This window comes from Opisthocomus hoazin, chromosome 9 (genome assembly GCF_030867145.1).
Source record: "Opisthocomus hoazin isolate bOpiHoa1 chromosome 9, bOpiHoa1.hap1, whole genome shotgun sequence".
NCBI classification, from domain to species: Eukaryota; Metazoa; Chordata; class Aves; order Opisthocomiformes; family Opisthocomidae; genus Opisthocomus; species Opisthocomus hoazin.
This window is the reverse complement of record NC_134422.1, coordinates 6431104-6444756: the sequence shown is the minus strand read 5'-3', so window position 1 is coordinate 6444756 and position 13653 is coordinate 6431104. Positions and strand designations below refer to the sequence as shown.

Genomic DNA, 13653 nt, shown 5'->3' with positions numbered 1-13653 from the left:
TATTTCTGATACAAAATGGTTCCAAGAACAGTTTAATAAAATTGCGGTATTAAACAATGACAAACAATGCCATCAGGTTTTGCATCATAGAATTAGAAAATCGGTTCATGCTTGCAAAGGAAATAGTCACGTTAACCAAGACGTCACATATCCTAATTAAAAAACTTTACATGGTGATCCCGTGCACAGAAAACACCGGTCATGAAGTTTCGGGATTAGAGCTGTACAGAGACAGAAGTAAAATTCTCTCTGAATTCTTGAACTTCATCACTACAGAAACATTCACAACACATTACGGTATAGAAAAATATTAATTAAGGAAAGTGGTTTATGGAATGTTACACTGTTTCAAATTCAGCTAACCATTTTATGGTGGTTTTACACAAAAAATGAACAAATACCATTTTCTGAAAGAAAACACACAAAAAAAATCCCTATTTTGAGGTCTTCCTCCTTCAGTGCAATCCTCAACTGGATTTACTCTATGAGAATACTGTCACTGTCTTGTTTTCCTCTGCCTATTACAGCTTAGCATCTGAGCTGTCTCCTATCCTCCTCTTTAGTCTCTTCGGCAACATAATAATCCCCTAAAAAATTTCCTGTTTCGAATATCTGTGTTGAGTGTTGTTTGTCAAAGTGTCAAGCAGGACAAGGTGGCAGCACATTCTCAGCATCTCACATGTAAATGTTTCAACTTGAAAACTACAGAAATAATATCTAGAGAGCAAGAAGCACATCTATTTTGACCAGAATATATCCATTTTCAGTGTTTTACAATGAACATGCATGCACTTTGCTAGTTACTATCTCTAATTCAATACTTGTACAGACTGAGTTTCTCACTATATGTATATGCATCATGCATGTAGGCCCTACATTGATGAGAGTAATTTGTATTTAGAATAATTCTAAATAACAATTCTAAAGAAATGCATTGGAGAGAACAGATTAAAAGGTGCCTGATAAGACACCTAAAACAAGTAACAAAAAAAATAATGAAAATTCTCTGGGGAAGCAACGTACTTGAAAGTCATTATTACCTGATGACTCTCTACGTGAATATTAATTTACAGAATTCTTTGTCTTAATTCTAAAACTGAACTTGAAACAAACTTACAAAATTGTCACATACTTTGCAAATGTTTTCCACAGAATTAGTAAATTAAAGGAGAATACTCTATGGTGACCCTAGGACACACGACATTATTTTTGACAGTAGGGTATGAACAAATATATGAAGTTTTTGGCATGAAGCTGAAATGCAGTTTCCCCCTTTCTTACAAAGAAAAATTATCCATAAGAAGATGGCAGTGATCAAAATCCTAAAATGTTCAATTAGGTTTTGATTACACAGGCTGTAGTTACTCCTAGTTCGCCAATTTAATTTGCTATGTAATAGCAAATAACTTGCCAAATCAGCTTCAGAAATAGCCAATAAATATTTTTGTGCACAGTCTCTGTAACATTTAGGTGATTTCTTCTGGGAACCTACTCATACGTCTTAAACTTCTATTTACATTTATTTTGTAATAAACAGAACTCTTAACGAGTTCATCTTTGATTCATCCTATTGCCTAACCAACAGAGAAATACTATGTATTTTGTATGACTGCATAAGGTATTTTGCAATTAAAAAAAATATCTTTTAGAGCAATAGCACTATTTTTGTAAGTTTTCTGAAAGTTTTAAAAAATGAGATCATCCAGATGACTGCCTACACACCAAGACATAGATTATTTACTTCTTCCAGTCAGTGGTATATTCACTACCAGCAACGCACATTTTTAAGTTGCTATATGCGAATCTGCACACTTAACTTGCATATTTCACTTGCTGTCACTGTTAAAGAAAACAACGTGGCACTACACCAGCCTACTGTAAGTAATACCATGTCTTCTGGAGTAGTTACCAGCAGTCTGTAGGTATCACAATAATTAATTTCTGTGTGGCCGATGAACCGTAATTAGCTGTACTGAACCAACAGTAGTGGAGAGAGGCTGTATTACTGTACGTAATTAGTAAGTGAGCTGATTGGGATCAGTCCCAACAGAAAGACATTCTCTCCATGTTGGGAAAGAAAGAAGAGCAATCTCAAAATACATTAGAGCAGTCTCAAAGGCTGCTCTTACCAAGGCTGGTTACGGTGGTTCTGTTGGGAGTCTTGGACCAGCTGTGAACCAGAGCAGACATTCTTGACACCCCGCTAGCTGCCACCCCTCTCCCCTTCCCGTGGTCCCTGCCCTGGTGATGAGGTGATGCAGCGTGCACCCGCAAGACTACAGGGAGCGACACGATATCAGCACAGTAAACAGGTTCTTCACTGACAGCATTTTCAGTAGGCACCATCATGTCCCGCAATCAGCTTGCTTTGCTTATAGAATACAATATAGAATAATATCTACTTTATACATAATTCTTTTTTTGAGAATGTCATTAATTTTCATTTAGTGGAAAGACTTAATTTTTCACTCATTTTGATACAAACATCACAATTCTACATGGTTAGACATACTCTTTGTACTATATTACAGTACAAATATGTATTTAATTTTGCGAACTAGTTATATCTAGTTAATGTGTTCAGGACATTTAGTAAATTATTGCTTCAACATTTTTACTTTAAACTGTAAGTAGAAAAGGAGCACATTTTTATGGCAACGCTTAATTTTTTTTCCAAATTCCCGTTAATTTGGCTTACTGGAAAGCGTTCATTATTACCAAACTTTTAATTACATGTCTCAGATGTGTACTTTTAATTAACTGATGACATTTTCTTTGTTCAATTATTGTAGTTCAATACAACTGTCATAAACTAATAAATTTTAATTAAAGCTGCCCCAATCTCTAGCTATATAATGTGCACATAGGAATTTGCCAAAAGGCTTAGCAGTAAGTAAACCAACAGTGAATAATCCCTGAATTGCCAGTGGGATTTGTCTAACAAATTAACATTTGTGTGCAGATAATGAGGTTCTACAACATACCACATCCAGTCAAGATTTAGCACAATCATGTTTTAAAAAATGAGTAATACTCTGCAATTTACTTAATTGGTTATCACATTATTATTATATATCAGGCGGTGAATGAGAACAGGGTTTACACACTCACTAGAACACACACGTTCACTAGAAGTGTATTTTATATGCTGCGTCATTTTATTTACATCAGAACATGCTGGAAGGTTTGTTTGCGGAATATCTCTTCCTCGATTTTTGAGCCAGAAGCCAACAGTAAGGAAATTCCCTGGCTCCCAGGGAAGTCTCCCAGCAGCGGGGAGCCTGCAGCAGCTCATCTCCCTGTGAGGTTACATCTACCAGCAGTCCCCACGCTTGCCAAAGGGCATGCGTGCAGAATGACACTCATTAGACTGACTACGTCAAAGCTGTTTGAGTTGGATGATATATGAGAATCGATAAGGGCAATCAGAGCTTCGAAGAAAGACAGAGTCAATCAAGCTGAAATTACCACAGGTGAGTTACACTTTGTGGATAGGATTCGGATTGGCACTTGCACACATATGCAACTTCCAGAGGAAAAAGCTTCATCATTTTGAACAAAAATAAAATTTGAAAAAGGAGAAAATTGGGAAAATATGTGCAACCTGATTGCATCAGTTTAACAGAACAGTTTGATGAGCCAATTGTGTCACGGATCAAAAGCATAAATGCTGCTTTTGGAGGAGCTCATTGTGAGCATTGTAGTACGGGAGGTGGCATGCACAGATAGCAATAGCAGAGTAGAAGAAATTAAGATGATATAGAGCTGACTTTATTTTAAAATTTTATACGTTCCAGAAATATGAGAGAATTCTCTACCAAATAAAAAGAAGCCCCAAAAAGTGTGCAATGTGCTAGTGGACAGGTCAACCTGGTAGGATGTAATATCATAAATCTAGACACAATATGATGCTCAAGTTCTACAACTGTTAAAGAAAACCTGAGCAGCTCCTGGTGATAGGAACATTTTTATTCCTACATGTAGCAACATGCAAGAAGAAAGGAACATGCACACTAACGACACTCATGTGAACCTGACAAAGCAGATCAGCTCTGCCTTGGAGGCTGAGACAATGAGAAGGAAGTGGGTGAACGCTGCTCTGTTCTGGATTTCACACCCTCAGTCCAAACCGGCAACGGCGTGCGCAGCCCATGCGGCTGAATGAACACGCACTGATGCAATGACTGAATGACATGCTTTGCACAGCAGTATGTTTGATATGGAAAGAGGAAATGGTTGTTGCAAAAACACTTCAGGAATTAAGCTTTGTTGACTTAATTACAGCTTTCAATACTTTAGGGGCGTCCATTTTAGCTTCCCTCTGTAAGATACATAATGGCTTTAGTATATCATGGATTAGATTAAACTAGGATACGGGAACATCTCACTCACATGCTAGTTTGTTTCAGAAACACAAGATTTATGGCCTGATACAGATAAGAAATACAGTCTGATAAGAAATAAAGATTTCTTCTCAACAGAATATTTACAGGGTCCAGAGGCTAGGCATGCAAGGATGACGAGATGTGGATCAATTTGAAAATTTTATCTGGATTGCAGGATGAGTCACTTTGATTTAGAAAGATATACTGTCTTCCTTCCCACCTCTCCAGCACATGAAAGTTATGGCACAGGCTTCAAGGCATGGCTATCCTCATGAACTGGAAATGGCAGATAGGAAATCCGGTTAACTTGAAATACGATAATGAAAATTTGATTAAACTGGGCAAGTGGACACAGCACACACATTTCTATTAGCAGGTATGCCCATTAAGAGTCATCAGAACCAGCTCTGTGTTGGTCTTGGCTCGTAAAGGCTTGGCACTCTTTGGCCATGTGTGGTACAGTAAACTTCAGTTGCAGCTAAAGCTCTGGATTCCCCAAACCCAGGCAATTGAACAGTGTGATGTGGACTGTGGCGACATCCATGCTGGCTCTCCTGATGCATTTTTGGTGCAGGCACATTTTTAAGACCGAGCAGAAATAAGGCTAATGCCTGCATCTCCAGGCCCGCTGTAGCAGCAGGGCCATCATTAACAATTTAGCAGAAGTATATCGTAGAATCTGCTCATCTCTCTCCTTTACTCACTGGTGACCAAACCTACTACACTCATTATTTCTGCAAGGCTGAGAGATTTCAGGTGCTGGATTTAGCAGGGGGAAGAGGGGCGGGGGGGGGGGCAAAACAAACCAAACACAAAAAAACCCCAACCCAAACCACAAAATCCAAGCAACAGCACAGCTGTGTGAGCACAGCAAGTGTTCACTGCCTGGTAAAGAAAACACGAGCTGTTGGAGGTGAGTGAGCCCTGTGGCTGCTGCCGAAAGAAAAGGATTAAATAAAACCCTGGGGTCTCTGCAGGATTCAGAACTGAGCTGACTTCTAGGGAGATGAGTTATTAATTTTATGAAGCCTTTTAACTCCACAAAAGTATCAATTAAATGCCAGGCATGTAAAGATGTGGGAGTAAACATCCTCTCCTCAGACGCCAAGGAAGTTCTGCACGTCACGTAAATCACCCGTGACTTACTCTAATTCATTTGCAGGGTCTCACTAAATATGTATTGATATCACTACATTGATCAAAAAATCTCTGCTTATCATTTGTGTCAGTAGTTCAATCAGCTGTTAGAAGCAGTTTGAAGTATAATTAATCAACATCAAGTACAAGTAATTCTCATTTTCCAATATTCAGTCATTATTAGTGATGTTAACTACGAACAACATTATTAACCCTCAAATACTCAGAACTGCAAAATCCTCTGCTTGGCACACAAGAGATTACTAGATTTGCATTCACTTGGATTTTTGCCATCACATCTCAGTAAATAAGAGGAGGCTCCAGAGAAGCCGGCAAGTGAAAGCTGTGTTACTAAACTATATAAGCTTAAGTTAATTAGTAAGGAGTGCTAAGGAAAACATTGAGACCTAAGCCCCCTCTGTCACAGAGACTAAGACACATAATTCTGCGTTATGGGGAGCTCTCTCTGGTTGTGCTAAACAGTCACAAACTCCTCTTCTAAAGTCAGGTGCCTGCACTTTCCTTACAGAGATGAGGGTGTTGGTCATTTCATCACCCAGGACAAGATGATTCACACCACCTTCAGCAGCTGATAGGCTTCCAAGCAGAGATGAGACAGGAAACTCTTCTCCAGCTGTTCTACTTTGAATAAAATATTTAAATATTCCTTGGAGCAGGACACAGAATTCGTCTTCTCCTTTCTCACATAATTACTAAATTTTAGACTACTTCCTATCATGCTTTCCCTGTCTAGCCCAAACACTAATTGCATTACACAAGCTGCAACAGCTTACATGTTAGGGACAAAGATCAACTGCCAAATATCTGCATTTTGACCGTTAGGATCATCTCTCTGAAGGTAAGAGATGTGATTTAAAATTCCTTCAGGAAAACAAGGGATCTAATTCTAATCAACCAAATCTTCCTGAGAGTTAGATGAATAAAATGCCTTCTTTGTGAATGCGAGTAAGATAAAGTTAAAAGGTTGAGGTCACACAACTCTAACTTAAGGAAGTATCTCTCTGCATGCATCCAAAAATTAAGAGGAAGAACTGAGATAAGGAGAGAGCAAGACGTCTGGGGTTGTTCTAGGTATAGTTTGACTGGACTTTACGCTTTACATTTCCATTTCTACACTGTGACATGTGTGCCTTTCTACTGAATACTTACATGCTCCCTTTTGTGGGATGCAGCTTAACTCTACTTAACCACCAAGACAGGTGAATGAAAAGCACTGTTGATAATAAAGTGTATGTATGGTATACACTGCTATATTGCACATAGTTTAACTATGGACAAAGAAATTAAGTTACAAAGAGAAAAAGATATCACAAGCAAGGAATAAATTCAAACATTAGAATCAAGGCAGGTATAACAGTAAGATACAACTGCTCAGAAATATTTACCGAGGAGAGAGGCTCCACAGGTTCCTCCATTCTGGCAGTAGTTGTAGCAATGATTAGTTTCACACCTTTCACCGGAGTAACTTGGCCAGCAGTGACATCGAGGGTCCCCCTTCTCGTTTATAATGCACTTTCCTCCGTTTTCACAGGTTAATTTACAGGTATCATCTGCAGCAAGAGCGCACACAGAATTGTTTTCAGCAACTCCATTTCATGTAACTGGAAAAACAGAACCTGTTTGCAACTTAAATAGAATTACAGATCCCTATCACTGGGGAAAAAGAAAAATCACTTTTCAAGTTGGAGAAAGCAAACTATAGCTTCTGTTTACACCTCAGCCTTCTTCTATTTGATTTTTTGGATCTCTCTTCCACTGTCTATTAACTAACACCCCTAACTAAACCCTATCAAAAATATTTAAAAGGAAATTACTCGGCCTTTAAATCCTCCTCAAAAATTGTTATTTGAATACTAACTTGTTGTTCCGAAACTATATTTTCTGATTTATTCTTACTCTTCTCTGCTCAGTCCGTAAAATCACTGGGATACTGCTCGCTGCTCTGCATTCACCGAGTGCTCAGGGCAGGAGTGCCACCGTCTTAGCGGTGAGGTACGAGGTGACACAAATTCTGATTAGGCCAGATTCAATCTTTCTATAAAGCTGCTTTGCAATTAGAGTTGTGCCTGTCTTGGAAACACTTTGAAAACTAAATCTCTGTTCATTTCAGTGAAGAAGATATAAAATCATTCAATGACAGCAACGAGAAATTAATTACAGACTAGCATGCATACAATACTCAAACATCCAAATAATTGTAATCCCAAAGAAATAGACAGGCACCTTTCCAGCCCAAACCATGCTTTCAGCAATAAGACCTTTCGTTTCTCACATAGCAAAACAAATCCTGTGAAGCCAGACTGCTGCCTAATTAATCCAGCACTTGAACCTAGACAGCTTTTAACAAGAGGGATACCACAAACACTAAGAACTCTTCAGCGATATATCCACCGGCTGTAGATGTTTTGCTGAATTAATCTGTTTTCGTTAAATAACTAATGAAAAAGAGTCAAGGTTCCCATTTGTCCTATACTTGCTGACATCCAACACTGACTGACACCGGCACACCAACTCCATTTTTTGGATGTTTAAAGAAACCCATTGCGTTGTAAGTGCAGACTTTAGGAACGTCAGGTATCCTCTAGCTGAACGGTTCTCTCCAGCACAGACTCTGCAGAGACCAGTAACCCAGTAAGAGAACTGTGCTTATGCAGCAGCCTTTTCTTTGGATGCACCCAAATCTCCCTTCCCTGCCCACGCACATCCCTCCTCGTCTGGGTCGGGCTGTCTCCGATCACGGCCAGGGCTGAGATGGCGCGGACATGTAACCTGGGATCAAACCTATTTAAACAAAACTTCTGGGAACCGATCATCTTTCAGGCAATTGCACCTCTCTCAAGCTGAAACCAGACAACAAATCTAAAAGTTATTGTGGAGGACTGACTAGCACATCATTATTTCAGGTGTTTTACAATAAAAATATGAAATACCACATGCGCTTAATTTCTTGGTATTCACCCTGGATACATACATCTGTTGTAACAAAGCTACTTTGTATTTGGGAGTTTGAGGATGCCTCAGTGTTTTATTTATTTGGGTGGTTCATTAAATCCTTTGATGTTCCATGAACCGTTCTTCAGTTACTCATTACAGAAGTTGTTTAAATGGATAATGTAGCATATCTTATTGGAGAGAAGGTCTATTTTTGTTTTGCTTATCTTATCTATTTTACTTATCATTAGTCATGAGTTTATAGAGCAAAGCTTGGTAAAAATGGAATAAATAACATTGAAGTACAGACAAGTACTCATTTTTATGAACCTTGCTGATAGCACATTAATAACATGTTATATTTATCTTCTAGAGCAGTTCTGCAGAATTAAGATACCAAATTTGAAAATATATGGAAATTAAGACAGACTATGAATTTGAAAGAAAAACAGAGTATCAAAAGACATATTTAGAACTACAAAACATGAACTACAAACCTGAAAGTGACCCTAACCACACCCAGAAATACATGCCTTCAGATTTTCAGGAAAATGTACTGAGCCAAAAATCACCCACAGTAATGATTTTCTAAGCCACTTGGCTTTCAAAGATTGGGACGCTTATGTCTTATACTTCTAAAATGCAATGTATGTTATAACTTTAAGCAATAGTCAGCTCCAAAGGTTCCTGAAAAAACATTAAATTTGTAATATTTTGCATCATCATGGGATTATTAAAACTCACTACTGAATTTGTTGTCTATGAAACAGAAAATTTACTACAATTTTGGCTTTTAAATAAGCTAAGAAATAGGATTGAAAGATGTAATGGGTAAGCCAGTTTTAAAGTCTACAACTTTAACAATATAGTGGTTTTAATGCTCCTGCTTTGTTGTCTGAAGGTAAATACAAGAACCAAATTACTCCTGCTGATTCACATCAACCGAGTACAAAAGGGGATCAGACGCCTTTGTGTGGGAGACAGGAGCAGAACATTCCCATAGGAGAAGACAGGAAGACAAATAATACAGGAGAGAGACACAGCAGAAATGTTACAAAAAGCTGAATACTTTTAATTTAAATTACTGAACAAATACCTCTGAAATAAGAGCTGGGAACAGCTCTAGTAAGTACCTACTACTGGAACAAAATTAAAAAAAAAAAAAAATCAGAAAAGTATCTATCTGGAGTCAATTCAATACTGCTCTGAGCTTGCTGGAACTCGGACTCAAAGACCTTTCAGCTGCTCTTTTTGCTTCTGCAATGACAGAAGTAAATAAAGCGGTTACGGGTCATGTAATTTTATATATTCTCTCCTAGCCTGGTTATTTAAGCTTCTCTTGCCTTGACTTGCCTACTTCAATCTTAATATATCTTTAATATAGAATCAAATAACTTTGATTTGCAGTTTTTCTTATGTTTTTCTTCCCGGTATGACTGTTTGACACAACATTAATGGAGTGACGGCCTATTTGCTCCATCTTTGACTCTTTCCTTTATCTGAAAGTAGAAGAAAAATCTTACAGGGAAGAAACACTGATAAAGCAGCAAAGCAAAGCTTTGTGAACTCTACTGGCATTTTTTCCTTGACTTGTTCAATTTTTTGATATTCCATCCCCCTCCCCCAATCACACAGACACACATCTTATTTTTGGCATTTCTATAACAAACCTTTCTTTCTTGAGAAAAATGCATCTTCCTTTTCGCTGTTTTTTCCCCTTTGAAATACCCACTGATTTCAGGACTAGGCAGTTCAATGGAGAGGCGAGGCTATGGAGCACAAGGTTAATGAACTTCATTCTTTGGGACAAGAACAGTTTACCTCCCCACAGTGGAAAACACTAATATCATGGGACAGAAAGTTATTTATTCTTGCCTAGCCTTCAGACAAGAGTGTAGCTCATCCTTTTCTGAGCTGAACGCACCTATCAAAGACAGAGTACGGAGTTCTAATACTACGGTCAGGTTGTATAAATCTTCCCGTCTCTCCAGATGAGGGTCTTGCTGTCTGCCAGTTTTCCATATGCTGAAATTTATCAGAACAAGTTGTAAGCCCCAAATTTCATCTGAATACTGTAAAACAGACCCTCCTCTGTTTTCCCTTCACATTTTTTTTTCTTTTAAAGATCTGTTCGGTTTACAATTTTAAATGGAAAAGAAGGGCTAAGAAAAGGATGCACAGGAGGAAAAACTAACCAAGATCTGCTGTAATGTAACCTATTTTCTTCTGTCCTGGGAAACATCAGTCCCAACGGTAACCCCTTCGTAAATACAGAAGATATGGCTGTAAACAAATTATTTTTTTCATACCAGGAATAGCCTTCTGTATTTATCACCGGTTCTATTTGATATCTAAGAAGACTAAAAGCAGGACAGAAATCAAGACGATAGCATGGACTGAACTGCCATAGCTTTAGCACAGCTCCCTGAAGCAGACTTCATGAGTGAGAAAGAAAGCGTATAGTGATTAACCTCTTCATCCCCAGCCAGAGCACTTGGCCTGCCTGCAATCTGTGTGCGCAGTGGGCAAGTCCCCACAGAAACATGCTGAGGGAAACACCATGATAAATTCAACGTTTCCACTCTGTTCAGAAGCAACGTCAGATGTGAGTCTTTATAAATTTTTCTCAGGCTTTTTATCCAGCCAAGACAGCACAAATATTCCCTTCTTAAAATTAAAGCGATAAACATGCAGCTTCAGAATACCGAGCTGCTGGAAGTGTCCGTTGCTCTCGCTCATTCAGCTGTGGTAGACACCGTCTATCTCCAGTGCAAGTCTCTGCATTTTCATCCCCTCAGTATGTTTTTAGCTTCATTGTGCTACAGATGATTATACACAATAAACTTAATGGATACAAATCCTGTGGTCTCTTTTAGGAAAATGCAGTGGTATTCTACCCATTTGAAAACTAAAGGTTAGCTTCTCAACTGAAAAAGTCAGGCCTGCTCTAGTCAACAAATAAACTACAAAAGAACTGTGCTCTGTCAATCATAATCACCTAGGGAGAAATGAGATGGAAGGTTATCTCAGAACACACAGGAACTCACTTTCATTTTGTTATAAAAACATTCTGAATGATACAACACACATGTTGTAATAACTCTGGCTTGAAAACTCCAAATCAAACCCAAAAGCTGTCTCTCATCAGTTGTATGAGACGCTGGTGAAACAGCTGTCTGAAGCAATCTGGATTCAGTTTTACAGAAAGCCACAGAGGATTCAATATTTAGAATTCCTCACGTAAGACTTATGAAGAAAAATCGATTCAATGGATCAAGCCAGTAGCAATATTACGCAGAATTTCAAGACTTACCTCAATTTTCTTTTGTTAAAAAAATCCAAGCCAAAACAAAAAAACCCCACAACAATACAATGAACCAGAACTTGAGTCAATTTTTGGGATCTAGTCACAAGAAACAGAGCAAGACTGAGATTACCTCCCAGCCACCAACCTTAAGGTAGACTGACCAATAAGAAATTGTACAAAGCGCGCAAGGCATATTTTCAACAGTCATGCCAAAAACTACCAAAATGAAGAACGGCACAATAATATTGAAAATGATCATTCTTTGTTGGAAGGAATTTTTCACAAGGATAGGGATGCAGGCATTGTCAAAACAGAATCTTCAAACACAGACTCTCCTGAGGGAACTATTCAAGATGGATGGGAACTGGAGACGGCTGTCCCATTATGACTCTGTCAAGTCATGGAAACGTACCACTAGATTCCTTACCACATTTCAAAAGACCCAAAACACTTAAAGACACTAAAAGATATTATGAATGTTCAATATATTACTGTTTACTGTTGTAACTTAAATTATATATTATTTTAAAAGTACAGTTTAGTCACTTTAGTTCTTGATATCCACAATTACTACTATTTTGTGGAACTAAAAGACTTCTTACATGACTTGAAATTGATACTGTACAAGAACAAAACAACCAGCACACCTCAATTCTATTGCTACATGAACAACGTCCACTAAAACAGACTTAAAAAGTTGAGTTTTCAGACCTGTAAATAGGTGGTAGTGTATTTTTTAACACCTAAAATATAATGTATGTAAACAATTGTAACCTATGTACTGTACAACTACTGCATTGTGATCTAACCAGTAACAAAACCGAATGAATACATCAGTTAAAAAGTGTTTTGTGGATACTCATATCTCAAATTAAAATCTTCTGGATTTCATTCTTTGAGGGACAAACCACAGGAATATTTCAACTGACTTTGGATCAAGATTTTATTGCAGAACTTTGGATTAATATAGGTCACTCTTCTACAACACACAGGGTTTGACAGCCATGTAAGGCAGGAATTGCTGTTTGGGGTTTACTGACATCTATAACCATGCCAAAAATGCTCTGAGACAATGAAGACAATCTAATGCTAGATTTAACAAGTTGAATGTATACAGTTTGGAATATTTCATATACATTTTGTAGCTCTTTATCAGAAAAGAAAAGGAAGACTACAGCTCCTAATGTTTTTATTCCATGCTGTACAACTTCCTAAAGGAAAAGAACCTGTTTTAGAACTTGACTTGTCTTTTGTTTGCAGGCTATTAGCGACCTACTAATGGCAAGTGAGTTGTCAGCCAGCTATTAACTATAAATATGTATTAATTCACATGCCTATCTTGAGGTCGACTCTGATCTTTCCAGGAATCTCTGTTGATCCTCGGAAAACTAAGTGGAGTGTCAGCACGAGACAAACATTTAACATCCCCTTCATACTTTTTTTAAAAAGTCAAACAAGTGCAAACCCACACACTTGTTAGTGTGCCATGATACTGAGGCTTGTTGCAATTCACAATTTATAATCCGTGAGGCTATAAAACCTTCAATGTACTACTACAAAAATTGCATACATGAAAAAATGTACAAACAAGCTTATGCTTGAAATATAATTATAATCAGAATACTAAGAAACACTTCTTTAGCAGCCCTTTCAAAAGACACAACAGATAGAGCAGTTGTGGGAAGATACTGACAATTATCAATATATTAAAAAATGCTTCTCTAGCCATTTTCTGTCTATCCATAAAAAATTACAACCAGCAGTGAAACAATCTAAAAGCTTCTCCAGATCTTCCTCTAATAAAAACACCCCTTCCTGAAAACTCCACCACAGCACAATCCTCTGCCCCACCAGTAAAACTGTAGCACTACT

General features: G+C 37.9%; 1 protein-coding gene across 3 annotated transcripts in view; it reads right to left on the bottom strand.

Moving 5' to 3' along the window:
- The window catches only part of LRP1B (LDL receptor related protein 1B), a 760762-nt gene that overhangs the window by 31473 nt on the left and 715636 nt on the right, over window positions 1-13653 (bottom strand). For all 3 annotated transcript variants that reach the window (XM_075430359.1, XM_075430360.1, XM_075430361.1), the window contains one exon: window positions 6929-7093. In XM_075430359.1, coding sequence (XP_075286474.1) covers window positions 6929-7093 — 165 coding nt within the window. The remainder of the gene's footprint in view (window positions 1-6928; window positions 7094-13653) is intronic.